Consider the following 26946-nt stretch of genomic DNA (forward strand, 5'->3'; position numbering starts at 1 on the left):
TCCACTCTGAAAATTTTTATAGGAAATTCACCTCCCCACACACACACACTCACACACACAGGTCCACGCACTTGCACACACACACAACCGCGAGGAGTGGCTCCTGTGATGTCGCAGAAGACAGTTTCCCTGGCACAAGCTTGCCGTGTTCTCACAAGATGACTGGTGACATTCATGACAACTGAAGTGAAATTTCTGTATCTTATTTCCAAAAGTGACATTCAGCCTCCCACAGCATCATGCAGATATGAATGATTAAAGGTTCACAAATTATGGCCCATATCCAGCTGCAGTCCATGGTCCTGAAAAGTAAACATTCTATATCAAAATGGTAAAATAAGAGCAGTTCCAGGGGCGAGGTTACACTGGAGGACTTGTGTTTGTTAACTACAGGTTGTCGGTCAAAGAGGTAAGATGCTACTTTGTAAACATCAATATAAAGCTTAGATTAACCTCTGCTGTTCTGCTGACTAACCCAGTAGGCCTAAGACAAATAGAATGCTTCTATTCTTCATGAATTTTGTAGTGGACTTGACAAATCATCCCATTTTCACGGGGTTCTAGAGGGTGATCACTGTTCAGTTTCTGTGGGCTCCCGTGGGACTGACACACACTCACGGCTCATAAGTGCTCACAACTAATGCTCCTGCTGCCTCTTACAGACTACTGGATTGGATTTTGCTCATGCAGGGCGTTGGCAAAACAGCATATGATGAGAAGCTTCCAGCGTGATCCTTGGATGCAGATTCATGATCTTCTCCTAGACTACAGCGTGTGTATTCTGCCACAAAAACAGACACAACTGCAGAGTCTGATCCCTAATTGACATCAGTCTGATAATGATGTTAACGTTTATGTGAACAGGAAGTCTTCCAAGCAGGAAGACTTCTGATAATTGCTGCCATGCCCATTAACTACATGATTTGCACTCTGGTCTTTGTCCACATATCAAACAGGAGCAGAAACGTTTTGTGTAAGCGTTTCAAAACTGATCTTTTTTTTTTTATCTAAAGGCATTTTAAATAAATATAAATATGTAAATATGTTATATGATCTATGATAGCTACAACCTAGAGTCAAGAGTACAGTGTGTTTCTACATCTAATAAACGGACGACCAGCCTATTTCCATGTATAACCTCTTAACTTTCTAAATGATTTACAATTACACATTTGGATGGACATTTATGATTCCTGATATACTTAAATAAATAGAAATACACAACTAAAATATGAATGAAAGGAACAAACAGTCTCTAAAGCAAATGTCTAGTGTTTTAAATAGTAAATTAAATGGTTGATACTATGACAAAACGTATTTTCAGCTTAACTCTTGACACAACTTTCAGTTGCTTTTATAACTAAAGCAGAATGAACAGGCAACAACTCACCATCAGTTTTCTATCCTCGCCAGGTGATCAACACGCGAGGGGGGAAATGGCGTGGAGACGTTTAGTGCGCAAAAAGTAAATAAAAGAGAAGATCGTTGAGGTTTGGCGCTTGTCTTTGAAGGAGAAGGAGTAATTTTCCAGGATAAAACGTGGGGAAGAAAGCACCGGAGCGTGATCGTGGAGTTTCATCCGCCCCTCTGTACCGCACAGAGCTGCTCTGCTGAGCTTCCGGATGTTCCTGGTACCAAACACAGTGAGGGTAGAGCCAAAGGTGGCACAGCGGCACCTCAGATCAGACTGAGGCGGACATCACCGTGCGTAAAAGTCACAAATGAGATGGAGTTGGAAGACGAGAGCATCACTTACTGATGTAATAGAAGAGAAAGACGCATCTGCAGCTAAATCAGGATCTGTTCTAAAAATGTTACAAGTGTGTGTGCGTCTGTGTGAGTGTGTGCGGGAGGGGGTGGAGGGTGCATACATTCAGCATGTTGCTTCAAACTTGTGATAAGCTTGACGCCAGACAAACATTCACTGACTCCACTGTGGCCCGACGTGTCCTTCATCAGCACCGCAGAGACAACGAGGAGACAACAAGGAGACAACAAGGAGACGTGTCAGCGAGCTGCAGCTGCACCGCATCCCGTCATTACAACAAACTTCACCCTGGAAGAAAATTGATCAAAATCGAGAGCTGGACTGACGGTGATCTAGGAGAGTATATGTGAGTGTAGCGCCACCTGCTGGGTGCAGCAAATGGAAACTGTTTCCAAAACACATGTTACACACGAGTCAAGCTGCTGCAGGGGAAACTACTTTCAGTACAATAAGAGCATTATGTATCCGTTATTCTTTATGTATTCATGTGTTCATTTGAACAAAAACCCATTGAGTCCAACAACATGATTTTAAACATTGTTAATTTGTTAATGAATAAATATATATAAATGTATATAATATCGATATTACTGGGAATGTACCATGAAAACAATTTACATTGTAATGTTTTAAATGTAAATATCTTTAATGTAATATCTTTTAATGTAATATGTGCCGTATTTGACAACAGCATGACATACTTTATAATTTACAAACATACTGTTAGAGATAAAACGTGGTTTTCATCTTGAAATAATATTAAACATGAATAGCAATAATATCGAAATGATTTGTTTCTATATCGTTATTCCAAAGATTCATTCTTTTATCGAAAGAGTCAACTTTCCCTGCATTCCCTGAATCACGTCTCTGCAGCTCCTATAGAGGGCGCTGTTGCGACGTTTTTTAAGTGACCATGAGGCTTACACTCACATACTTTTTGCGAAGACTAATTCATTTTCACGGCAGATATATGAGAGTTAGCAGCCAACACGGTGAACTGTAGCATTAACAAAGAGGATCTGGTTAAGTGACCAGCGGCTGCTCACCATGGCTGATCGGGTAGGTATGATGGGATGTTTATGAAAAAGAGAGTGAAGAGTTTGTGTTGTCTTTTGTATCACTGTTTTCTTCTTCAGGTGATCAGTGAAGAAGGGACCACACTGATTCCTTCACATAAACGTGCTGCACAGTCAAGATGGTCAATACTATCAGCTTCTTTCAATTTCATCAACTCCATCATTGGATCTGGAATAATAGGTAAGGTTAAACATGACCTACTCGAGTTAAAGTTATCAAAAATTGCCTAAACTGAGCAAATTGTGTTGGCTTCAGATGGAAACTGATTTAAACTCTAAATGTGTAGGTAACTCTGTTAAATACTTGCTCTATGGTTACGATGCCTTCATCTCAGCCCTGCAGTAGCATAAACCCTTTTCATCATATGACTAGCGCCTGTTGACCCCATCCCCCCTTTTAACCCTTTCATCCTCAAAAACCACAAGTCTTTTTTCAGTTTGTTTTTTTGTTCCCACAGCAGTAAAAGGATTGTCACAGTTTTTGTATTTTGCATGATTCTGTTATACACAAGGTCCTTTTGACCAACCAAACCTATTAGGTAGCAGTACTAATAGTAAAAGTGCCACTTTTCTTATACTTATGCATACCAAGGACTGTTTTAAGATTGGTATAGAATAAGACTACTGTATTTAAGTTGAAAAGTCACTATTAAAACAATGTAATTTTACAAAATCTGACAGTTTTAGCACTCTGATGCAAACTGTATTGCATTGTGATTGTATTAGTACTATGTGAAATCAAAATAAAATCCAATCCAATCCAATGTCACTAATCAAATCTAAATCGATAAACATTTGATTGTTAAGGTGACATATTTCAGACACGCACATAAATGTATTAAGCAAAAAATCATTTCATAGCTAATATCGATTTCCTAATTTGTTGCTACAGAGACAACAAATCTGTATTTCTGTCATCTTTATTTGATTATATAAAAGAATATTGCATGAAGTAAAGGTCAGGCCGTGCTACAGGCCTCCTCAGTCCACCCTGATTCTTATATGTCAGCATTTGCACAACAACCCTTTGTTGTTTTCACATCACTCCATGGAAAGTATTCTGTATATAAGAGTCAACGACAAAGAAAATGTGAGCATACAAATTAGAAAAGGTCAGGGTCTCTAAACGATGGGCTTCACTATTGTAGTCGTATGTTTAGTCTACTTTAAAAGATGGATTAGCAGATTTCTTGTTCATATCCTTTTTTTCCTTCTTCTTTCAATACCTTTTACTGCAGGTTTACCATTTGCACTGAACCAAGCAGGGCTTCCCCTTGGTCTTCTGCTTTTGATCACTGTAGCTTTTATCACAGGTGAGTATATTGGAGCAGAAATGATAAGAGAGGACACATGATTCCATACAATAACCACAAAAAAATAACACTTTATTCACATTGGTAGATTACTCCATCATCTTATTAATAAAAGGAGGAAACCTGTCAGGGACAAACAGTTATCAGTCACTGGTCCGTAGCACATTCGGCCTCCCTGGATTCTTGATGTTGTCGGCACTGCAGTTCCTTTACCCTTTTATTGGTAAGTGAAGTATGCAAGTAGTCCAAACCCAACGTTAAATATTGCAGTATCCAATATTAGGTTTTTTGATTTGCACGGGCTTTAGTTTAGCTTAACACATGTTTTGTAATAACAATATGCTGTACATAATAGTTTATTATATTAATTGCTTGTTGTCCTCATCAGCGATGATAAGCTACAACATCATCACTGGTGATACACTGACCAAAGTATTCCAGAGATTAGCAGGAGGTGAGCTACATAAACTGTTTATTGTTCCATCTCAGGTGAAAGACAGAGTTATAGTTAAAATTATTGTATTCTTATAAGTAATCTCTGTGTGCTATTGACTTGTTTATATTCTATTCTGCAGTTGGCCCAGATCACATATTTGTAGAGCGTCACTTTGTGATTGTTGTATCGACAGTACTCTTCACGCTGCCTCTCTCTCTCTATCGCAACATCGAAAAGCTGGCAAAGGTAAGTCGGCTGATTATACAGTGTCATGCCATGTCTGCTCAATGAGGCCTGTAAAACACCTCATGTGTGTTATTAGGTGTCCTTGGTGTCCATGGTGTTGACAGTGGCCATCCTTATCATTGTAATCATCAGAGCTGCTACCCTTGGACCACAAATGTATGAAAGTGTCTACTTACCTATTCAAATGACACAATACAAACATCATGGATAAATCAGGCTGATCAGCATTTTTTCTGTGGATTCTCGTTACTCTAGTCTCCCTACAGCAAATGCATGGACATTTGCAAAGTGGAATGCAATTCAGGCAGTTGGTGTAATGTCCTTTGGTGAGTTTGTCTCATTATAATGATGCTGCTACAAATAACAGAAGACCTGAATGTTATAATGATATAGTGTGTTTGTTTATGTGTATCCAAAAAGGCTGAACTGTGGCCAACATGGGTGAGAACCATGCAACAAGCCAAGATAATTGGCCAAGTACTGTATATATGAAACAAAACAGCATGTGTCTTGCCAGAATAAATGAATAAAAGAATAGGGTTAACAAAGTCTCCTTCTCTAAGTGCTAAACTAGGTCAGATGAAGGATCAGAAACTCCTCATGGATGATGTCTGAGCCCGTATTAGTGCAAGTGTCATTAAACAGCCCAGAGCGTCCATGTGCTGTCTGCAGTACAGGGCTTGATGTATGTGTTAAAGCCACAGCTCTAAAGCCACCTGGGCAATGACTCCCAAGCGCCCCGAAGCGTGAGATTTCTCGACACTTTGGTAATTCTTTCCACAACATCTCAAAGAATGTATGTGGTCACTGTTTTGAGTGAGACTCTGCTCGTGAGTCTCAGTGGGAGCAGAGATCTGAGTCCTCTTCAGTCCTCTGAGACCTCTGCGCGCATTGTTGTGAGAAGTATGGCCTTGAATCAAGTGCATTGTGGGTAATGCTAGAGCTAGGAAAGAGGCCACTTAGGGCTTGATCCAGCTGCATTCTCTGGTGAACACACAGTGCTGTGCAAACAACTGAGACACACATATTTGCTACCACATCAAGCTTTGAGGGCTGATATGATCAATATTAATGTTCCATCAAATCCACTCTATGTCAAGGAATGAGACCATCTGAGTGCAGACAGGAGATAGCAATATGAATGTGTATATTAATACATATTAATGTATGAATAATTAATATCAATATTCTTTTTAACACTGGCACAGTGTTTACTGCCTAAAGGAGCAAGCAAAGTTTCAGCTCAAGCAAATAAGGGGAATGTATTAAATTGTGATTAGATATTTCATATAAAGGTGAGGTGTTCAATGTTTAGATTCTGCATAATTCTGATCTGATCTGTTCTGTCTGTAGCCTTTATATGTCACCACAATAGCTTTCTGATTTATGGCTCTCTGGTGCAGCCCACACTGGCTACCTGGACTCGAGTCACCCACACGTCTGTCAGCTTGGCACTCATAATCAGTGCTGTGTTTGCTGTCGCTGGTTATTCCACCTTTACTGGCTACACACAAGGTATAAATTGACAATATATTGATTGCAATGTTATCAGAATTATTGATACAGATACTGGCATAAGATACATCAGTTTTATTGTCTTATCTTTTCATTTTTTTAGGAAATATATTTGAGAATTACTGCAGAGATGATAATCTGGCAACATTTGGTCGCTTCTGTTTTGGCCTCAGTATAATAACCACATTTCCACTTGAGTGCTTTGTTACACGGGAGGTAAGTCACACTCTTATATACTCTCTTCCACTTAAGGATTTATCAGTTAAACATTTCCACATTAGTTAAAGTGGTATTCTGAGGTTTAGAGAACTAAACCAGCAAGCTGAAGGTTGACTTGCACCTCTAGGTACAATGTGAGAATTGTATTTCTTGTGGAAAATACATAGTATTCATTGTCATTTTCTATTCTCAGGTATTATCCAATGTCATTTGCAGCAGAGACCTTTCAAAAGCTGAACATGTGTGGATGACCCTGCTTATAGTTTCAGCATGCACAGCAATATCTTTGGCTTTTGACTGTCTGGGAGTTGTTTTGTCACTGAATGTAAGTCATGTGTGCATTTGTTGTTATTTGTGATGTCTAAGGCAGTGCAAGAAGCCCTTTTGAGTTATAATGGTTCATGTGCTTTAATGATTATCTGCTCATTTCAGTTTTGTTTTAATAGTGTTCTTCTAACTCTTCAACCATGCAGGGTGTTCTGAGTGCCACGCCACTGATCTTCATCATTCCATCTGCCTGTTTTCTCAAACTCTCCCCCGGCCGTTGGTACCAGAGTGAAAACATTTTGCCCTCCTTATTAATAATAGTTGGTTTGTTTGTCATGGTAACGGGTTTGACCATGACTGGACTTTACCCCCAAGACTGCTCACACGGGATCGAGATGTTCTACTGTCCAGATGCTAATGTGTCAGGCACTGTACCGCCTGTATGAATGGAACACCGGCCCAAATGTTGTGTCTTTATCATGCCAGTTTTTGAACAGTGTTTATGGGCTTAAAATAAAAAATAAAATGAAGTATGGCCTTTAAAACTAGCCACATTATGTCACTGTAGGAATAAAAACATTTAAAAAAAAGGATACTTTTCAATACAGAATACAATACAATACAATACAATAAAGTTTTATTTTTTAAATATTTTTATTTCAAGCCATGATTGCAGTCTGTTTGTATGTGATTTGTATATTGTAGACAAAAGGTGTGCTCTGAGTCATTAATCAGGATGCTGGGAGGTGAAGTGGATCTTTGATAAGAACAAATAATGCACAAAGGTGATTTCTCCATTCATTTAGGAGTTAATTGAGTCGGTAAAACCATCCCAAATGTTATGTTGCATATCACTAAGTCACATCTTAGTTATAGGGAAATAGAGAGAACAATACCTTTTTTACTTAGGGTTAGGATTACTTTTTTACTAGTTATAATGTCATCCACTCCTTTTTTCAGCATTATTTCTCTTTAATTGGTAAATATTCAAACACATTTAGTGTTTTATTGTTTTCACCTTTTGTTTTTGAATATCTTTTTAATTTTTACAATGTTTTAGTTATGTCATCTAATTGTGTCTGTTGGTGCTCAATAAAGATAACCGAGAACTTGTGTGTTGTAATTCCGGAAGTCACCACGAGGGGTCCTTGCTGATCCAGCAGGGTCGTTGTCTCCCTCCAGCAGCATCACGCACGCGGATCTCCACCGTTTATTTACTTTAAAATGTCAGCGGAGTTGCGTCCGGCAGCGGGACTTAAATCCTCCAGACATGTCACATAGACCCGCACACAGGGGGGAGGAAACTAACTGCGACACACTGGACTATTTGGCCTAACATAGCTGGAAAACACGGAACTCCAAAGCGGAAATATGGATGTTAAAACAGTTAGAAGCCCGTTTATAGCGGTTTGCAACTTGTAACGTTCCAGTTTTTTAAAGACATCTGCGCCGAAAAATAACGACATTCATGGTAAGACGCGCCTAGACAAGCTGTTTTTAAATGGAACTATTTTTTCTGTGAAACGATCCCAAAAAAAGCTTCTTGTGAGTGATTTAAACTGATGACCTCATATGGGATTCGCCCATATTTCCACGAATTCGTCCATTTGCATCACTTGAAAGCAGCAGGTTAGGGCTCTGTAGCGTTTAGCAAGCTACACCAGATGAGAAAATGAATTGTGTTCTTTGTTTGTGTTTGTCTAGTCGGAGGGATTTTGTTAAACCCATGAGTTTAGTCATGGATGATCATGGACCCCACAACCATCGACGTCGCTCTGGGACGAGGTATGTAGGCTCTATCACTCCAGGCTGTGTGTGTAACGTGCATATGTGTGTGTCAGTGATAGGCTATAGCCATCAGAACTGATCTAACTCCATATAGAATGCAATAGAAGTGCAACACACAGCTATTCAACACAACTCTCTCATTTGACAGAGCAGCAGTCGAGCAGCATTAGATTAGTCTGCAACAACAAAACCCCCATTCATCAACAATAACAACAATAACAATACAATCAGATTGGATGCCACGAGAGTTCAACACAACAAGAGATCACATCAGATATTAAACACGAGCACAACAACAGTGAAGTGATACCAGGGAGCTCAGATTTAAGACTTTAGTCGTTCGGTTGCATTCTTCCGGTTGTAATTGGTAGAATATGGAGCATGTGGAATCTATTTTGTAAACTCACACTGTTAGTATTCCAGGTAGGGAGGGTGCAGGCTCATTTAGTTTTGTAAGGGAATAAATATAAATAGCTATAGAAAGAGATCCCTGGTAAGCAAAGTGAAAGGTTTCAGACAAAAGCATAATTCTATCAGATAAGAAAAATCTGCTGAACCAACTTTAAACATTCCTTTCACTCCATAGGTCTCAGTGAGTGAAGTCACAGTTGTAGACGTTGCAACCTTTGAACTCTACTCATTTCCTGCTCTCAAAGTTTTACTGAGAAATTGCCTTGACCATATGTAGAGGTCATGGGAAACATTCTGCAGGCAAAACATTCCGCATCCTCTGTCACTCTGATGAGTCTGACGATAGAGAGTCGTCTCTGCTTGTGGAGATCAAGCATACATTGTGCTGGGGTCTGATATTTTATTCAGTCAAAGCTGATGACTGAAATAGAGCTGTGACTAGATGACATGATGGAATTTCCCATCAGTGTTAGTTTGGGGACTTGGAGATGATGTCAGCTGCTTGCATTTCAGTGGTTGGAATCATTAAAAATTGGGGAGTAAGTTTTCCAGAGCCTTTTCACAGTCACTCCTCATTTCTATGGCATTCATAGGCAATATGCTGAGTTTTTGTGATTTTAAGAGGAGGTAAAATGGAGCATTGCTTTTATAGCAATTCATGACTTTCTAATCTGGTGCTTGACCACAACTGTACGGTTCCCAATCCTACATAGCACACTGTAAATCCACAGTCATAAAAATAGATTTCATGCACATGCATATCCAGTTTTCTGGAGGAAAAAAAACAACCTTTGGTATGAGTGCTCTTCATATTTCATAGTTATTGTGTAATCTGGGAGCACAGCCACACTCTCTGGCAAAGGAGAGTAGCAGACAGACTTAATCTCTCTGTGGTTTGACTATTATTGGGGAGAGCAAACCTCCCTGTGCCATAAGCTGTAGTGCTGGGTAAGAAAGCACGCTCTTTATCTTATTTGTGGCTTCTTATATTTGGAGCCCATAATCTGTTGCCGCTGTGTCACCAGTCACCTTTTAAATGCGGTCACACTGAATGTAAAAGCTTCATGTGACCCCTGATGCTATGCTACAATAGGGATCCAAACTACAGACCTTGCCAGAAACACAGGGCTGGCTGCTCTCCAAGTGTAGTAGTTGTCATCTCATGGAGATATATTATTCAACATGAGGTCATCTAAACAAAATCAAAGCAGGACAGTTTCTTTCTTTCGGTCGGCTCTGATCTGTGCTCATAATATCTGGCATGCGGCGCCGCACCAATCTTCCCTTCCAAACGATGCGTGTGTCATCAAGTAATTCGTGTATTCACACTCCATGTAGAAATGCACCGCTCGGAGCTGGCCCTGATAATTGGACACACCTAAAACCATGATCTCACATGGCTGGCTCTCCTCAAGGCAGAATGTGGAATTAGTTAAGGCATTGAGAATCCCAGCTGTTTCCATGCAGGCGATCCAAGGGCACAGCTGCTCGCATGAATCCAGCGATGGAAATTATGGCTAGTAGTCCTGGCCAAACTTACTACAGGTGAAGATAATGGCACTTGAAGCAACAGGCCGCACCGAGTTGAAGCCCTTCATGTGATAGTCACTTGTTTTTTAAAGCAACTAAACTAGCTATGAAACTAAACGCTTTAAGGCTTTGAGACTGTTGACACTACAGAAGACCTCAGAGACAACAAGACCGTATTCATCCAGGAACAGACCTGCTGTGTGCCTCCCAGAAAACCCACTCACATCTTCTCCACTCAAAAATGCCTGATAAATGGTGTCATTGAGAGATACCCACCCACTAGATGTAGTAAAGAAAGGAAAAATCAGCATCAAGGGCCGGCAAGATTGCGCTGCGAGTGTGAGCTGGCGTGTCTTTGAATGCAGGCACTTTGTATCTCATGGATGCTGCGCTTTCTGCCTCACAGGGCTGAAACAGACCGAGCGAGTGGCTAACATCCAGAGAGCGGAGAATAATGGGATGTCTTTGTTACCACACTCAAGCCAACGCAATGACCGTAAATACCAATGAATACTGTGTGGTTATGAACCATATGAGAGACAGTCGGTCAATGTATACACAGCAGCCTCGTTAAGTGTGTATACTTTCTCAATAATGATGTTTTAGAACTGTTTTTAGACACGTGTACTGTACATGGATGTGCTGGATAAACCCTGAGTGGACACTACTGTAGTTAGACACAGTGGAAGTGGTGGCCCCCCTCTTTGTTTCTGCTATGCGTTTGTCCAGGACAGAACAGTTGGACGCCTCCCACCCCTCAGCCTTTGTAACATTTGGAATGGCCCAACATGAAGTAGTTCTTTGTACGCTCTCAGTAGGAAACTGGGCTTATCTGCAATAACATGCAGACGTTTTATGTGAACCGAGGAACAATTTGCTTTGATTTGCTTGACCTTTATTATCAGTGTTTGCCTTGAGTTGGATGGGGATCATTGTAGAGTTTGGCGTTGGTTAAGTTTCCCACTGGTTCTGTTGAGCACGTCTGCTAGCGTTTACATTCAGCTTTAGAAGTCCGGTCAGATGTCATCGCTCACAAATCTTCATGGAAACTGTAAGCTAAGATTGAGGCGGAAAACGGGACACAAAACTGCATTGATATGGTGTTCTGCTCCATTCTCTGTGCGTGTGTTCATACCCCCCTGTATCCTTTTATGACTCGTCTATACTGAGTCAAACTAGTAATGAGCTCGTCACCTATTCCGTACACACACACTGCGGTGAGTGAGTTTAATAGCAGTCTGTAGCTTCAATGGAAATGACCACAGTAAGCACATTTACAGACAAGATCAAACTTTGATCATACTCTGACTAAGGCAATAAATTGTTGCTTTTCCGTGAATAAAATGAAATTAAATAGGTTTTCTCATGCATGTAAAAGTCACAACATTTGGGGGTATTCAACCTCCTCCACATGTACGTCCTCACTGGGCAGACTGTCCTCCACATTTATACGTCTTACTCACATTTGTGTCTCAAACACAGTAGAGAGGATATCAGATTCATCTTGAAACTTCTTTGCATGTCTCCAGGCTGTGCAATTCCTGTCAGAGCTCTCCTGCCACAACAGCTTCAGAGTCGGACAGACAGATTAAGACACGTCTCAGTATAGAAATTCCTTAAACGTCTCACTACAACCTGATTTCTTGACAATGACATTGAATGGTCAAAGAGGTTGAACATGCCCTTGCCTCGTGTTTGTTTACTTTCTTCATGTTTGGATTGGATGAGACCATCGTAACCTTTTTGCATGTCGTGCTTATTCGTGGCTTAATATTATCAAGTAGTTGTGTGTTTACTGAATGTGAACCGCTGTGTCTGTGGTGACTAAACAAACCTCAGTTCATGTGACCGTCAAAATAAGGGAAGCATGTGGCCGTGCCTTTGAAAGATGCCCCACTGCAGACAACGTGCCATTGTTCCAGCAGAAAGGCCACAGTGTGATGAGTCGTAATTAAAGAGGGACGCTTGCTCTCTTACCAAGTTATCTTATGTAAATGTTGGTTTCACTTTAAAGGCCGACGGGGTTACCTTCTCTTTCCTGTACATGTCAGTCTATTGGTAGCAAAACAGGAAGAATGATGCCTGTCATTGTGACTGTAGATATAAACCGACACCTCCATTTAACACGTTTGAAACACAAAGTTGTGTAACAGGGTACAGCATAGTTTACAGACCAGGATGACCTCTGCTGGGTCATCTTAGTCTGTAAGGGTTCGGGTCATCCCTGTGTAACAGACCCACTGACCTGCCCTCAGTTGATTTGATATTTATTACGATATACATTTAAAGTAGTATGAATTATGATTAAGCATCTTCTAGTTGTTAGAATACAAACACAGCGGTCCCTTAAGACTGGACTTAAGTGTGGGAAAAAGCCTTTGTTGTGCCTGTAATAATAAACCATGCCCATAGGAAGATCTCATCGGGTCCCGGTCCTTTCTTTCTCCCTAATCTCCCTCCATCCCACACAGCTCATGGAGTAATGGCCTTTCCAGACCTCCTCTTTAAACAGCTTGTGTTTACTGTGAGCGACCTCTCACCAAATTACCAGCTGCAGCTCTGGCCCTGTGTTGTGTCTTTCCTCAGGGATCACCTCATTCCGCGGAACTTCTTAACTCCGCCCCCTCCGCCCGGCTCCCACCACCTTAACCCCCGCCCCCCTTATCATCTCAGTACTTGGCGGAGGTGTCGGAGAGTACGGCGCACATTTTTTCAGTGAAAATGCCGGGCTGCTGATACGCCGCTGTGATGAAGGGCGCCTGGCACTGACCGCTTATTAGGAGATGAAAAGGCAAATTTGTTGTTTCCACACCACTTCACATGAATGGGTTGAAATGCTGCACCGTAGAGCAGCACAACCAAGAGACCCTTTGTTGGGTTAATTTCCTGTCATTGTAACAAGTAATGAAGGAAAGTCACATTAATAGGCTGCGTTTATTTCTACAAGCCTGCTTCACAGCTTCCTGCTTTGGGTTGCAAACATTCTGATGTCTTGCTTGTGTGTTTCCTACTGATCAAAGGGCTTAGCAGAGTCAGGGCGGGGGTGGGACTCCATCATGATCAGGCATTTGTCAACATACTAAGAGGTGATACGTGCGTTTCCCCACCTGGGACTGGAGTGCTTTGTGATTAAATGAATAATGCAGACAGCAGAGACCTAAGTGAAGTAAACGCTGTCCTTGGCTCCTCTGTTAGAGTGCAAGGTGACGACAGTCTCTTCTGACAGTTCTAATCAATAACGGCACCGCCCCATCTGCCTGTCTGCCTGTATGTGTGTTGACTTTAGAATATTGTGTTAGTCACAGCTTTCCATATGTGTTTATGTAAGCTAAACCCTGTTATCTTAAATTATAATGTGTAAATAGAAAGACGCTCACCAGAGCTCAAACCTCTGCCAAGGCCCAAGACCAAATGTGTCTAATATACTGAATATACTTCTGAATTTTTATTAGACTTATTGTTGATTATAGGATAAATAGGCCAAGTTTTCCATGGAGTTTGCTACATTACTTTAAATAATTTGACAAAAATATGGAGAAATATCCTATCACATCATTTTTTAAAGGTTGTAAAAAGTCCCCAGGATCTTGAGTCACACCAGAATGTAATGAGTTCCGCCCTGACCTCCTACAATGTGACATCACAATCAGTTTAGGACCTTTACAGTAACCCTACAAACAAACAGACCGGCAGTCACGGATGAAAACATATTTTAGTCTGTAGTTTAACCTTACTTGAGTGATTCATGCCATCATTGTAGTGAAGAAAAACAAATAGAACCATCAAAGTCCAGTTGTGCAGCTCTTGTTGGAATAGAGACGGAGAAACTGCTTACATATTCTTATGAAATATGCAGTGTGTTGCTCCATGCCTTCATCTGTCGTTATGTTCAACCACCAGGCCTTCAACATGGTTTAGGAGAGAGCCAGTTCTCAGAAATAAGGTGTGGTTATGAAAAAGTTGGCAATCCTTTTGATAACGAAAAGCAAATCCAGGCAAACAGCCTGATGGCATTAGAGACTGGGGAGGATTCCATTTTAAACCTGTGAGAAGACAATAATGGAGGTGGGATGCCTTTTGGCTTTCGCTCCTTCAATTGCTTCACTGGTTTGTTTAACATTCAGCCTCACGTATGACTGATTATGCAAAGTCAGTGTATGTGTTGGGACATGGGAGTGTTGAGTCCACATGCTGCAGTCAGAGGAGTGTGTGCTCTTCCTCTGGCCCTGCCCACAGGTTCATGTCTGCACAGGGAGCCGCTTACCTTTCTGCTCAGAGCCGACTGCAGGGGGAGCGCTGCTTTACTGATACGGCGCCGTGCGGGGGCCTCAGCCACAGGGGGGTTTAGGTACAGGAGGCAGATGTCTGATGTCATGGCCGGGGCGTGGCATTAAGGTAGGCCGTCTGCAGCTGGACTGATCGATCTGACTCTATCTGACTACTCATGGGGCCAGACGCCACAGTATGGAAGTTATGTAAAAGGAGCGTACCGTAGGCAGAGAGGTAAGGCCATGAAGCAAGAAGCAGTGTTGGCAGTGAGAGAGGAAGAGCAGGTCTGCTGGAGACACACCTGCCTCACAAATGTTTGCTCTTATTATGTCTCTATGTCGTTTTGTCTTAGAGCAACATGGCAAAGCTGTGTCAGGGTTCTAAAAGCTAGAGAAGCTTGAGAAATGTTTTTGTGTTTTGATTCCAAGTTGTGTTTTCACTTAAAGTGGTGTGTGTGTGTGTGTGTGTGTGTGTGTGTGTGTGTGTGTGGGTTTGACTTATTGCACTGTGGCATGTTTGAGCCTGCACAGCTGACTGCGCTCTAGGAGAGAGGAGCGGTGGTGTGTGTGCGATCATTAGTCCTGTGCATCGTTGCTTTTGTTTCTGAAAATACTGTGTGTGTGTCTGAGAGGCCGGTTGACCTCTTTGAAACCTCGCCTGCTACTCTCGTACTCGAAGCCACCGTTCCTCAAGGGGCCGTACTGCTACACACAGCAGCTGCTAACATACCACAGTTGCCATTATCGCTAATCCTCAGTCTCCTCAGGAACTGCGAGCAGAGAAAAGTCAGATTCCTGCCGGTGGTTTGCTTTGGCGTCTCCTCCGGCTCTGCTCCCACCTGTTCATTGTTATATTTATTCCCACATTTTTATTGATTGGGTGGAAAGATGACAGGAGCGCTTCAAAAGTTTCTTGTTAAAGTGCGGCCAGCTGGAACAGTGGGGAATGGAATGTGGGGAATTTGGATATTCCTTTTCTTCAGCTGTTTGGCTCCTTTTTGTTATTTTGATTATTTTTTTACTTCCTATTGCTCATAACAGAATTCACTATTGACTGTTTTTTCTCCTCGCTGTCTCTTGCCTGCTGTCTTACTCACACACGCAAGCATTCCAAATATTTTTCCTGACATCAGACAAAACACTTCGGCGTGAAACAAAGCCGTCATAATCCCTAAATTGTCACTGTGAGTCGTCTCAGTTGACGTTCGTAGAGTTAACTTGTAAATAGCTTTTTTGTGTTTTCCTGTCTGCAGCTGTTTTGCATGATGTCGTCAGGTGTGAGACATATGGCTTCTGTAGGTGCAACTCTGCCAATCGCACATCTGTCTCACAGTTCACCTCAAAAATCAGCCGATGTGCGGTGAGACAGACAGATCGAGAGTTCCTGCTCCGCACAAAATGACGCAGGGAGTTTGTATTCGTCACGGCGTGTTTGTTTACCTGCCGTTTATGGAATTATCAAATGATGAATCAACATGGCACGGTGACAACAGGCCTGTTTCTTCCTGGTTGCCCGCGATCCTGTCTGTCTAGCGTGTTCGGTGGTTTTGAATGGGCTTGTTTGTGAGCGTTGGCCTTCGCAGAGCAACTCGGTGAATGAGGCACCAGTCCAGTCAAGCTTCAACACGTTCCCCTGTCTTTCAGCGCCACATCCTGGACTCCAGAGACAACAAAAGGCTGGGATGGCGAAAACAAAACGGCCTGTGTCTCGGCGCCTGTCACCTGCTCGAGGTGTCTCTGTAAAAATCACTGATGACACAGCTGTGCACGCTGGGAAACACGCAGGAGAACTCTGCCAGTGCCGTAAATCTGACGAAAAAGCCTTCAACTCAGCTGGAACAGGAGAAGTTAGAGAAAGAGAGAGAGCATTCTAAGGTTTTAATCCATTTGACAAACAGCCCAAGGAAAGAAATAAGGACTTTGTCCCCAGCATAGACCACAGTGTGTGTTTGTTTTTGCTACATTTGTTTACAGGCCTTACATGTCCTTGTTGATCACCTCACATTCCCTCTCAGGCCAAAACCTCCAGCTTCCAAACTCCAAATTGCGATTATTGCAACACGGACTGCGATTGCAATTTGAACTGCAATTAGTTTGTCGTACTGTGTGTGTGTGTGGGGGGTGGTGCTGGGTATGCATGAATACACACGTGGAATTGGTGCGAATGTGTAAATTATTGCTTGCTCCATATCAGCAGAGATGAGAGGAAAACAGCGTAATAACAGTGATTAAAAGGATCCGACTGTCTAATGTAAAACAAACTTGTGTGCAGTGCGTTTGTCCTGCAGCCTGACGCACTGCATTGTGGAGCGACTCACTTCCTCCTCAGCAGACCCCTCAGGCGAGCTGCTGGATCACCTTAATTACCCCAGCATGCCCAAGACTTAGGAACTGCATGAGGCCAAATGGCTGTTTGAATTTGAATTTGATGAAGTGTGCAGCTCGACTTGATCCCCAGTAAACCATCAGACATCCATTATAACTGAATAAAAATGAGTGCCACTGGAATTACATACAAAGCTCATACAAGGCTTCTGTTCATCTGTGGACTTGGACATCACAATCCATGTCCCAGTCATGTAGACTATAATGTAGCTTGTAGTTTGTAATTATGTCCTCAGTCTAATGTGGGTCTGGAGGGAGATGTGGAGCTGAGGATGCCACTAGTGTCACTTCTGAAGTTAGTGACTGTCAGAGGTTGTGTAGTAGTAGAGTAGCTGTACTGTGGGTGGATCTATACTTGCATATTCATCCATTCTGACATTCCCATAGAGGCAGAGTAGATGTGTGTTTCAACCCCTCTCAGTACTTTAGTGAGCATTCTGTATAAAACCCATTTTCAACTCAATCTGAATCATCAGTTGTTGTTTTGACACGACTGGAGGGGATCTTTTTAATTCTATCCCCTACAGTCAGCACCTGCTCTTGGCCCGGCTGGCTGCTGATCGACAGGATCAAACCTGTTCCTCTCTCTGCTCTCTCTCCCACAGAGTATATCTGCAAACCGAGAGCTCGTATTTGCTCACGAGATGTGTTGTGGTGTCTGGAGAGGAGAAGTGGTCATGTGAAAAGTGCTTCCCTAACGTTTCCAGACGTGTGTGAAGGGAGCAGTGTCTGGGAGAGTTCTTTGCACTTCAGCAGAGAGAGGACATGTCATCGCACGATCACAGACATTGTTTGCTATTTCTTTTACAAACTGTATTGTCTGACGGTGTGAATGGTGTGAGTAATTTCATGTGCAGCCTGAGAGGTGTGTGTAAGCTACCGGCGGTGGTGTCGCTGCGCTAAAAGCTACCTTGGTCCAGGAGCAGCTGGGCTGGGAAACAATCAGCACTTTGAAGCTTCACACCCTCACAGGGAGTCTAAGCTTCTCTGTTCCAGCTTGTACTTTTCACTGCCAAGTCGGGTTACTTGGGGTATACTCTCAGACATTCCACTGCTTAGACTCTAACAGGGGTTCCACAAATTGAAAAGAATAAGGCACAAAACCCACAGATGAAGGCTTTGTTTCCTATTAGCATGTTGGTGTCCCTGTGATGCATAGGGGAATCTTGGATCATGGATCTTGGATCTTGCCCCTGCAGGCTTGGGTGTTTCCTCGTTGTTTCTGCTTTGCTTCGCATTAATTTTATGCCGCCTTAACTGCGCTGACATTCCTTTTTATGTGTCTGTTTAGACGTGGACACGCTCGTACTTGAACCTGTTGAAGTAGGAGTGACAGTGCGAGTTCATGACCAAATATTTTGATCTCATTATTCAGAGCGGGAACTGTTAGATGGATTATTTATGGAAATGCATTGGATTCAAATGACTTTCGACACAGAAATCCCTTTGGCTGAATCAAGTGTTTACACCTTGTGAGGCCGGTGTGTGTGTGTGTGTTGTGGTTTTGCACTATCCCAACATAAATGTGCATCAGTGTGTTTGTCTCCATGTCTGAGGTAGTGTTTAAGAGCAGCAGCCCCCATAGATAGACCAATAATGCCTGGCTAGACCTGCCTCCCTTTGACATTGCTCAGATTCCTGTGTGAATAAGTAGAGGCCCCACATGGGGATTTATGGGCTGTAATTCAGGGATCCTGGTCTGTAGGGCCAAACACCGTCAGCTGTGTTTATGTTGACAAAATGAATTTGGTGTTTGAATCATCCTGACGTTCTTTCTCTGAGATGCTTTCTGCTGAGTGTGCAGTGTGTGTGTCCGCTGCTTCTTCTCTCTTAACTGCTGCAGTTTTCCGTTTCACGCGAATAGAACACAAACAAAATGCACCAAAGCCACACTTTGATCTCTATAATGACGACCCTGATCACATCCAAGTACAGGTTTTGTTGACAGACCACAGATTCCCATTGTTCTCCCACCTCTCAGAGAGTAAAGAGTAAAGGTATCATTATCTGAAAGTGTGGACTCCCTCACAGATATCTTAAGTATGACTAACACACTGACAGAAACCTAATCAGAGATATACAGAAGTTACATAATTGCTCCGAGATAAGAGCTGTTTGTAGTCCGCCTGTGATTATCACATGACTTTCACCGACGTCTCCGTACTGCGATGACGCGATTAGCAGGAATGTTAAGGCAAGACAAACATTCAACAAAATGCATATCAGGAAGGAACCTGAGGTCTCTTCCTTGTGCCTTATTCGTCAGCCTCACATGTCTTTCCATTCGCAGCCTCTCCTCGGGCCCAATGAGTAAATCTGCTCAGTTGTGTGTCTTGTGACTTGTTTGCAAAGTGGACCTGAGCTCTTTCATGCAACAGTCTTGTTGCTAAGACTTGAGGAAGAAAAGACTCCTTTCATGCTGTCTGCTGTGGTTTTAGTTTCATCCAGATAGTTACAGCTGAAACCTTTTAGATGATGCGTGTAGAAAATGCCCTCTTTAAAACCCTTTTAAACATTGTTCACTTCACTTGTCTGCATAACGATCATAATAAGTCGTCTCTCACACTTCTGTCTCACAACAGGGTGTCAACCAAGAGCAAAGCCCCGTCTCCCCCGGGATTAAAGGACGTGGATCCCCCCGGCTTCTCCCAGTGGTGCCCGGGACATTTTCATTTAAGCATGGAGCAGAAGGAGAACCTTATTGATAAAGAATTCTCCCTGGCTGTGGTTCTGCCGGGCGGAGTGGAAAAGATTACCACAGTCCATGGCAGGTAACGTTAGAGCTCTGAGCAGAGATCAAGATCTCCTCCTGCGTCTCACACACAGAACTATTCCATTGTTGAATCATGTGATGAAAACCCATATGTGATCTTTAAGACAAAATCTGTGTTAAATGTTTAGCTTCAGAGGGAATTCATGTTTAAAAAGTGAAGATTCTGAGAGAGGCAGTGAACTGATGTCATATTAGCTCATCAGGCTAAATTCAGATTGAGTCAGAGAGGTGGAGCAGCTAAACTTTTGGTTTTGGTTAACGATGCGTCCTCGCTGCCAAACAAAAGATGGTGTGCTTTCTTCATGTGCACACGCAGTAACACAAATAAGCATGAATGCATCAGTTATTGTCAGATTTCACAGATTATCTTATGATTTCCTCATCCTCCGGCTCCAGGGTGGGGTTGTTGGAATCTTTGATACTGAGCCTAAAACCACGCGATCACTTCTACGTTTGTCAATATGTGCGACCTCTGCAGGTCTCTGTGCCCTCTGCTGATTCTCCTCTCTCACACAGCTCAGACTTTCCATCAGCCAGGTTTACTTAAGATATCATAATCTTTCTCACAATGCACACATTTAACAGTATCTGATGGCTGCCACCAATGAAAGGCTTAAGCATTGAATTCTTCACCTTCTTTTCTCCGTCTAAACTTTTACTAAGTGCCACCCCTTCCTCCCACACACACACACACACAGTGAGCACATTATCACAGAGATTAATTATATGGCGTTATATTTGAATGGCGTGTCAGTGTTTAGACAGCAGGGCAGAGTCACACAGCTGCTGCAGCCTACTGAACATGCTTTATATGAGCAAGCACATGTGCTACAAATCAATTTGAAATGTACAAATCATGCAAATAAGATGGCAGGACAAATTAACTTAAATGCAAAGAATAGAATGGATAAGTAAATCAGGGATGCTTCACATCCGTTTGTCACTGTCTCTCAGTTGCCGGATGACTTTTCCAATGTTCCCCTCTGTCTCTTCCAGTAAACCCCTGATGGATCTCTTGGTGATGCTCTGCGCCAAGTATCACCTGAACCCATCCAGCTATACCCTCGAACCCGTCACCGCCAACAGAAACCACATCAAGTTCAAGCCCAATACTCTGATAGGAACTTTGGAAGCAGAGAAGATCATACTGAAAGCTAAAGGAGGAGAGGATGAAGGCAAGAAAGCGCCTCGGATGCCTGAGGTACATTCCGCTCACGAGACACCATGCTGGCACACACACGCCATTGTTTGCTACGAATGTTGATGTTTTTCCATTATGTATTCTCCAGGCAACAGTTCGGATGATGATAAACTACAAAAACACTCAGAAAACAATACTGCGAGTCAACCCACGAGTTCCTCTGGCTGAACTCTTACCAGCCATCTGTGAAAAATGTGAATTTGATGTGGAGACAACAGTTCTGCTGAGAGATGTTCAATCATTGGCCCCGTTGGACTTATCCTGTTCCCTTAATGATTACGCCATAAGGGAGGTTTATGCAAGAGACACAAGAGGTAAGCGATTCACTCGTGGATTTAAAAGAATCCTGCTTCTGTTTGCTGTATCTGCCTCTCGCTCTGATCTTAATCTCACACATGTTGACTCTGCAGGCCAGCCGGCTGCTTTTGTGTTCCCAGCCTCACCGACACATGCAGGTACTTCACTTCACTGTGCACCGTACCATCTACATCACAACATAGCATGTCATAGCTGGGACGTCCCCTGACTCAAATGCTTTTTGCAGGAACGGTTACGCCAGACAAAGGTGAATATCAGAGGGAGCAGGAAAACAAAGGCCGCTTTACCAAGTTTAAGAAAAGCAAGAAGAAATCTGAGCAGGTAAATGTTTGTTTTCCTGTCATGCATTCATGTTTAATAGTTGCAAATGTCGTTTTATTCCTTGTAAATGAATGTCGATGTGGGAGATGCAGCTCCTTTGTGCAGAGGGAGGCTTGTTGACTTAGGTTTGCCATTGGTTGACGTTCACTTTGTTTTCTGGGAACAGAGCTGTTATCATGTTCTGATTGGATGTTTGTCCTTTAAAGGCAGTAACAGCCAGCGCCCCAGCTTCCCCAGTGCTCGTGAGCAAGCCTCGACCGCTCAGCATGGCTTTGCCCAGCACCAATTCTTCTCCGCTCCACTCACCCTCATCCCCCTTCGACGGGCCAAAGAAGAGACGCGCGCCCCTGCCACCCGGCCTCGTGTCCCAGGGCCTTGGCACCCCGTTGGACCTTAGCACTCGCAGGAGACTCCATTCTGAACCCGACGCCCTTCTGGACGGTGACCAGGTGGGTGAAACTATTCCTGGCAAGACCCGGACGCCCTGACCTTCAATGATGAATGATATCGCTTTATTCAATGTTTTTTAGGCGCCTCGTCTAAGTCGTGGCTCCTCGACAGATTCTTCACTGAAGAGAACCAAACGCAAGGCTCCGCCCCCTCCTTCATCCCTGAGTCTCGCTGTCCAGGACAACGTTTTTCTTGATGAAAATTCACAAGGTTTGTCTTGATTTATATTTGTCTTCCCCAGTGTTTTACAGTCTTTTTCCTGATATAACAGCTGAGTAGTTTTGATGGTGATACACGGCCTCCTGACATTTCCACTGTGTGATGTTTTGACATGTGTACTTTGGCCCCAGTGTCAACAGCTCCACTCCACAGCTAAACCCAGGTCCCTTCAGAGGAGGGAAGCTTTCAGTTTATTTGACTCTTGCACCTCCTAGTGGTCATCAGTTAACAGTGACATGAATGGAAACTAATGGGAACTGGTGGCCATAATGAGAGAAATGCGAATGTGTATGTAGTACTGTTAATATAAAATAGTTTTCTCAACTCTATCAACACACATTGACTTTGCAGCGTCTCATCACCTTTCAGACACAGACATCTAAGTGGAAATCAAGTTATCCTTATATTGATGCTCATTAGTGTGTAATGATCAAAAGCTCTCCTTTAAGTCTTATTTGTATAGTACCTGACCTGTTTGTGAGTGATATCCTTGCCTTTCCGTGATTCATTATTTCTCCAGATCATGTGACTCATTTTGCGTGGGTGGAGTTCATTCCAATTCTTCCATATGTATTCTTTGAAGCTCAGTGTAGTGAACTCTCTCTCTACACACTTCCTATGTGCTAACCCCACCCATCCTTAACAGGTTCTTGACATTTTCAGTTCTGTTACAGCGGCGTTGCATCATACAGAGAATCTCACAGTTCCTCTCTTACCTTCAAAGACCCTTCACGCTCAACATGTCACTCATGATCTCTTGAATAAAATGTCATCATAGAAATTGCGAGCCTGCTGTCTGCATGTATACACTCTAATTTCCTTCCGCTCCTTTCAGCTAGCAGGTTCAGAGAGAAGGATTGCTGCCTGTGGCGCTCCTTCAACAATACAAAGCAGCCCAGTTGGTTTAGATATCACAGGCTGAGAGTACTGAAGAGCTTTGTTGTGTTTTCCTTCCTCTGCTTTCTGCTCCTCTGTGCTGCACCGTGTAAAGTTATGGATTAAAGATTGAACAGGGAAGTGAGATATAAAAGATGTCTGTATAGGATTGAATACAATGCTAGATTCTTGAGCGATAACCCAGCAACAGTTAACCTTAAATGAATGGAGCCTGCCCTCGTGTGACCGTCGTCATGATGTTGTTTCGCAGGGGGTGCAGCTACTAACACACTGGAGGAGATTATGGAGAAAGAGGAGACGGCTGCCTCTGTAATCTCCGCAACTGCGAGTGAAACCCAGGGAGATGACGGCAAACTTGAAATCCCAGCTGATGGGGATGTAACCCAGAATGCAGAATGTGAGGAATCTAATCCCCCACCTGCAGAGGCTGAGATGCTGAGCGTGCAGCCGGTTGATGAGAGTGGGGAAGATCAGTCCCCTGATCTGTCCTCAGATGGCAAGTACGAACTCTAGTAATAAACTTCTCAAGGTTCAGCAATTATTCTACTATACGTATACATTATTATCATACTACTATTGGCAGCAGTGCCCTTTTAATTCTGTTTGTTTCATTTCTGTAGTCACATGCAGAGCACAGTAAATGATTCTGCAACGCACAAAGATCTGAAGACAACTACTGACACCCACACACCAGGAGTGGCAGATACTGGTGGGTTGAGCACTTTAACGGTACAGCAAGTTACCTGTTTGTTCGGCAAACTCAAGTACAACAAGTTAGTATAACAGAGTTCAGAGTTAATCCTCCCTTTGTGAAGGTTGTGCTGTATTAGGTTTTGTTGACATTGCATCACAGAGGTGTTAATTCACACACAATGGGAACACAGTTTTGTTTATCTGCATTGCACACACAGTACATTTAGCAAAGGCTTGGACTTAGCCTTAATATGCCTCCAGGAGAGACAAAGCACATCTGTCTGAAACGTCTAATGCTTTGTTCTCTGCAGAAAGCGGTCCATGCCAAGATGACAATGTGTGCCAACAGACCGTTTGTGAAGAGTTTACGGCTGAGAGTGTCAAAGATGAAAGCCAAACTGAATGCAGTAGCCCTCCCTCACTGCCCCAGCCTGCAGTGCAGAACGCAGAAGCACAGGCCTCCGTTCAGGCATACATTAATACCCTCCGGGAGGAGACGGGCAGGTTGGAGAGCTCGGTGGACACCAGCATGTCACGCCCCATTAGAGAGGATGCTCAGGTGCAAACAGATTTCACAGCAGAGCCTGTGCCTCCGCAACAACACAGGGACGGACTCCCCTCCTCAGCTAATGCACCTGGCTTTGATTCGGCAGAGAAGAAAGCTATGACTACTTCAATGGAGGAGATGAACCCTCCTGACCTCAAACCTGCCTTAGCCCTCACGTCGGAAACCTCAGATCCAACGCCGTCTCCCGCTGTCGCAACAAAGGCTGCCATAGACTCCATGCCACCGCCCAAGCCTTCCAACGAGCTGACAAGGGACTACATTCCCAAGGTGGGGATGACCACGTATACCATCGTGCCTCAGAAGTATACGGAGAAACTGAGATATTACGAAGTTGAGCTGACATTGGAGTCCCCATCTGTGGCTTCAGAAAAGGGAAACAATGCTGGTTCTGGTTCTGTTCAGCCAGAGGAGTGCACGGCTCAGAGGGGACAGACAGAGGGCGCAGTGGAACGACAGGAGATGCTCTCCACTTTACCCAGGGAAGACTTTCAAACGTCCAAACAGACTACTACTACGCAAACCACCGTGAATGGAACTCTACCGGAACCCATTCAGTCCCCGTCAATACCAACGACTTCACCGGGAGCTGAGAACCATTTCTCATCCTTTGCTAATAGGGCATCCCAAGATGATTTACCAGCAGAAGTCAAGGAGATGAAAATTCCACCCGCAACTAAACCCAAGCCTGGCTCTTTCCGCTTGGCACAGCACAAAAGAACATCTGGGTATTATGTAACCTCAGCAGCAGGGAAGAGTCCTCCTCCTGTAACTCCTGGATCTGGCCAGAGGGAGGCTCACCTAAGTTTAGAGAGAGAGAATTTGCCACCCCCACCTCCTCCACCTACCGAGCAGTGTGAAGAGGATTCAACAGGGGCCACTAAAGTTGAGCTCAGCTCCAAAGAGGATGACGACAAGAATACACCCATTCTGCGATTGACAAGGCAATGTAGTTTGCCAACTAAGGAACGGAGCGCTGGGTTAAGCTTGGAAAAATTGAGGAGCTTTGCAGCTCCTCGACCATATTCTCCCTTCACCCCATCCCGCTTTGCCCAGGCTGTGTCCTCTGCTGTGAAAAGGTCCCACTCCTTATCCCACGGTCCAAAGTCCCCTCAGTCACCTCAGTCACCAGTGTCACCGGTCCTCTCTCCAGTCCGAGGCCACTCTTCAATCCCACACTTAAAGGAATTGTCTAAATCCGAGGTGAGTTCTTAAAGCCTTCTGTCTCATATGAGCACAGGACTTTATAAAGGGTTTATGGATGCTTGCATGCAACAGCTGTTTTGAAAAACTGTGCAATTCATCTGAGGCTGCTTGCTTTAAATGTTTAATCTCCTTGCCTTAGTGGTAGGAAATTCCGTCTATTGATGTCTTTTATAGTGGCTGTGATGTATTGATCTCTGTTTGTGCGTCCTGGCTTTTCTTTTCTCTGCCTCTTCATGGCCACTGGGACATTATGTCCTCATAATTGCTGATGTTGTCTCTTCTCTAACATCATAGGAAAGTGACACCACAAAGCTGGATGGTGGCGGAGGCTCGGCTCCACAGGGAGCAGCTGGTGAACCATCCTTTATTGACATTGCTCCTAAAGAAGCCAGCAGTCCATAGCAGTGCCTTAATCCTTCTGACAATAAATCATCTACTGTAAGCAAACCCTCACACCTTGTTGAACGCTGCGATGTGACAGCACTAATGTGATATGTTAATATACAAACACACAACACACAGTATGAGCCATGATTGTATCTTTTGTCTTTCCAGGAGGAGCCTATTCTGTCCAGAGCCCATTAGGTGGTGACAGACATGCACACACACCCTTGTTTTACCTCCTTTGGTAGCATCCAACAGTACATAAAGATCTGGGTTTATAATTATTAATTGATGTACTTAATATGATGTCATTGAATACTCTCTGTTTCTGACCTGCATATTTTAATGCTTCTATTTTATTTCATTTGGAGTGATGTTGCATTTAATGCATTACTGATGTTAATGAATAAGCCATGTTAAATAAGAACCCTTCTATAAATTATTAGTCTGGTTACCAGAGTTCTAATATTGCTGAGTTTATTCAGAGAACCTAACAGTAGATAAGTGAGGCGGACCTGGTCTGACCCATGGTACTTCATGTTCTTTAGATTATAAAATCTATTTTCAAATGCCACAGGAGTGTGTAGACATACACACATACTGTACGTTCAGCTGCCCTGTAAAGCAGTGTTGTTCTGAATAAAGCCTTTATCTTTGAACTTGTCTTCATTAAAGTCACACTCATTGATTTCAG

The 26946-nt window shown here is 43.2% G+C and overlaps 2 protein-coding genes and 1 long non-coding RNA gene across 6 annotated transcripts; 2 read left to right on the forward strand and 1 right to left on the reverse strand.

The window, feature by feature from the left end:
• The first annotated feature begins 2818 nt into the window (after positions 1-2818).
• Positions 2819-7289, forward strand: slc38a11 (solute carrier family 38 member 11). Its single transcript, XM_076169808.1, has 12 exons — positions 2819-2830; positions 2908-3028; positions 4086-4160; positions 4249-4383; positions 4549-4614; positions 4736-4842; positions 4919-4998; positions 5098-5168; positions 6196-6357; positions 6461-6573; positions 6770-6901; positions 7050-7289. Exons 1-12 carry the CDS (start codon positions 2819-2821, stop codon positions 7287-7289), a joined length of 1314 nt encoding a protein of 437 aa, XP_076025923.1.
• Positions 7290-8089: 800 nt separating this feature from the next.
• Positions 8090-26911, forward strand: cobll1b (cordon-bleu WH2 repeat protein-like 1b). Of its 4 annotated transcripts, XM_076169832.1 has the most exons (14): positions 8090-8314; positions 8548-8628; positions 19808-19996; positions 20995-21199; positions 21288-21513; positions 21610-21654; positions 21744-21838; positions 22045-22287; positions 22369-22498; positions 23655-23904; positions 24025-24113; positions 24409-25865; positions 26163-26306; positions 26424-26911. In XM_076169832.1, the coding sequence occupies exons 2-13, from the start codon at positions 8570-8572 to the stop codon at positions 26268-26270; spliced, it is 3096 nt and encodes a 1031-aa protein (XP_076025947.1). In that variant the 5' UTR covers positions 8090-8314; positions 8548-8569; the 3' UTR covers positions 26271-26306; positions 26424-26911. The 4 variants fall into 4 exon arrangements, with proteins under 4 accessions (XP_076025947.1, XP_076025946.1, XP_076025948.1 ...); XM_076169831.1 differs by lacking the exon at positions 8090-8314 and having other exon boundaries at positions 8483-8628; XM_076169833.1 differs by lacking the exons at positions 8090-8314; positions 8548-8628 and adding an exon at positions 14931-15075.
• LOC143015771 (uncharacterized) lies at positions 10639-14726 on the reverse strand. Its single transcript, XR_012965471.1, has 3 exons — positions 14307-14726; positions 12053-12139; positions 10639-11628 (listed from the first exon to the last, which is right to left on the reverse strand). It is a non-coding gene; the product is annotated as an uncharacterized LOC143015771 (long non-coding RNA).
• Positions 26912-26946: the final 35 nt, after the last annotated feature.

This window comes from Genypterus blacodes, unplaced genomic scaffold (genome assembly GCF_046128005.1).
Source record: "Genypterus blacodes isolate CSIRO-AG114 ecotype Tasmania unplaced genomic scaffold, CSIRO-AGI_Gbla_v1 ptg000214l_1, whole genome shotgun sequence".
Classification (NCBI taxonomy): domain Eukaryota; kingdom Metazoa; phylum Chordata; class Actinopteri; order Ophidiiformes; family Ophidiidae; genus Genypterus; species Genypterus blacodes.

Coding starts and splice junctions, on each gene's coding strand:
- slc38a11 (XM_076169808.1), top strand. Junction 6,358..6,460: donor CTTTACTGGCTACACACAAG/GTATAAATTGAC, acceptor TCATTTTTTTAG/GAAATATATTTGAGAATTAC. Junction 6,902..7,049: donor GAGTTGTTTTGTCACTGAAT/GTAAGTCATGTG, acceptor TCAACCATGCAG/GGTGTTCTGAGTGCCACGCC.
- cobll1b (XM_076169831.1), top strand. CDS start 8,516: ATGAATTGTGTTCTTTGTTTGTGTTTGTCTAGTCGGAGGGATTTTGTT. Junction 22,288..22,368: donor CCCTTCTGGACGGTGACCAG/GTGGGTGAAACT, acceptor AATGTTTTTTAG/GCGCCTCGTCTAAGTCGTGG. Junction 24,114..24,408: donor ACCAGGAGTGGCAGATACTG/GTGGGTTGAGCA, acceptor TGTTCTCTGCAG/AAAGCGGTCCATGCCAAGAT.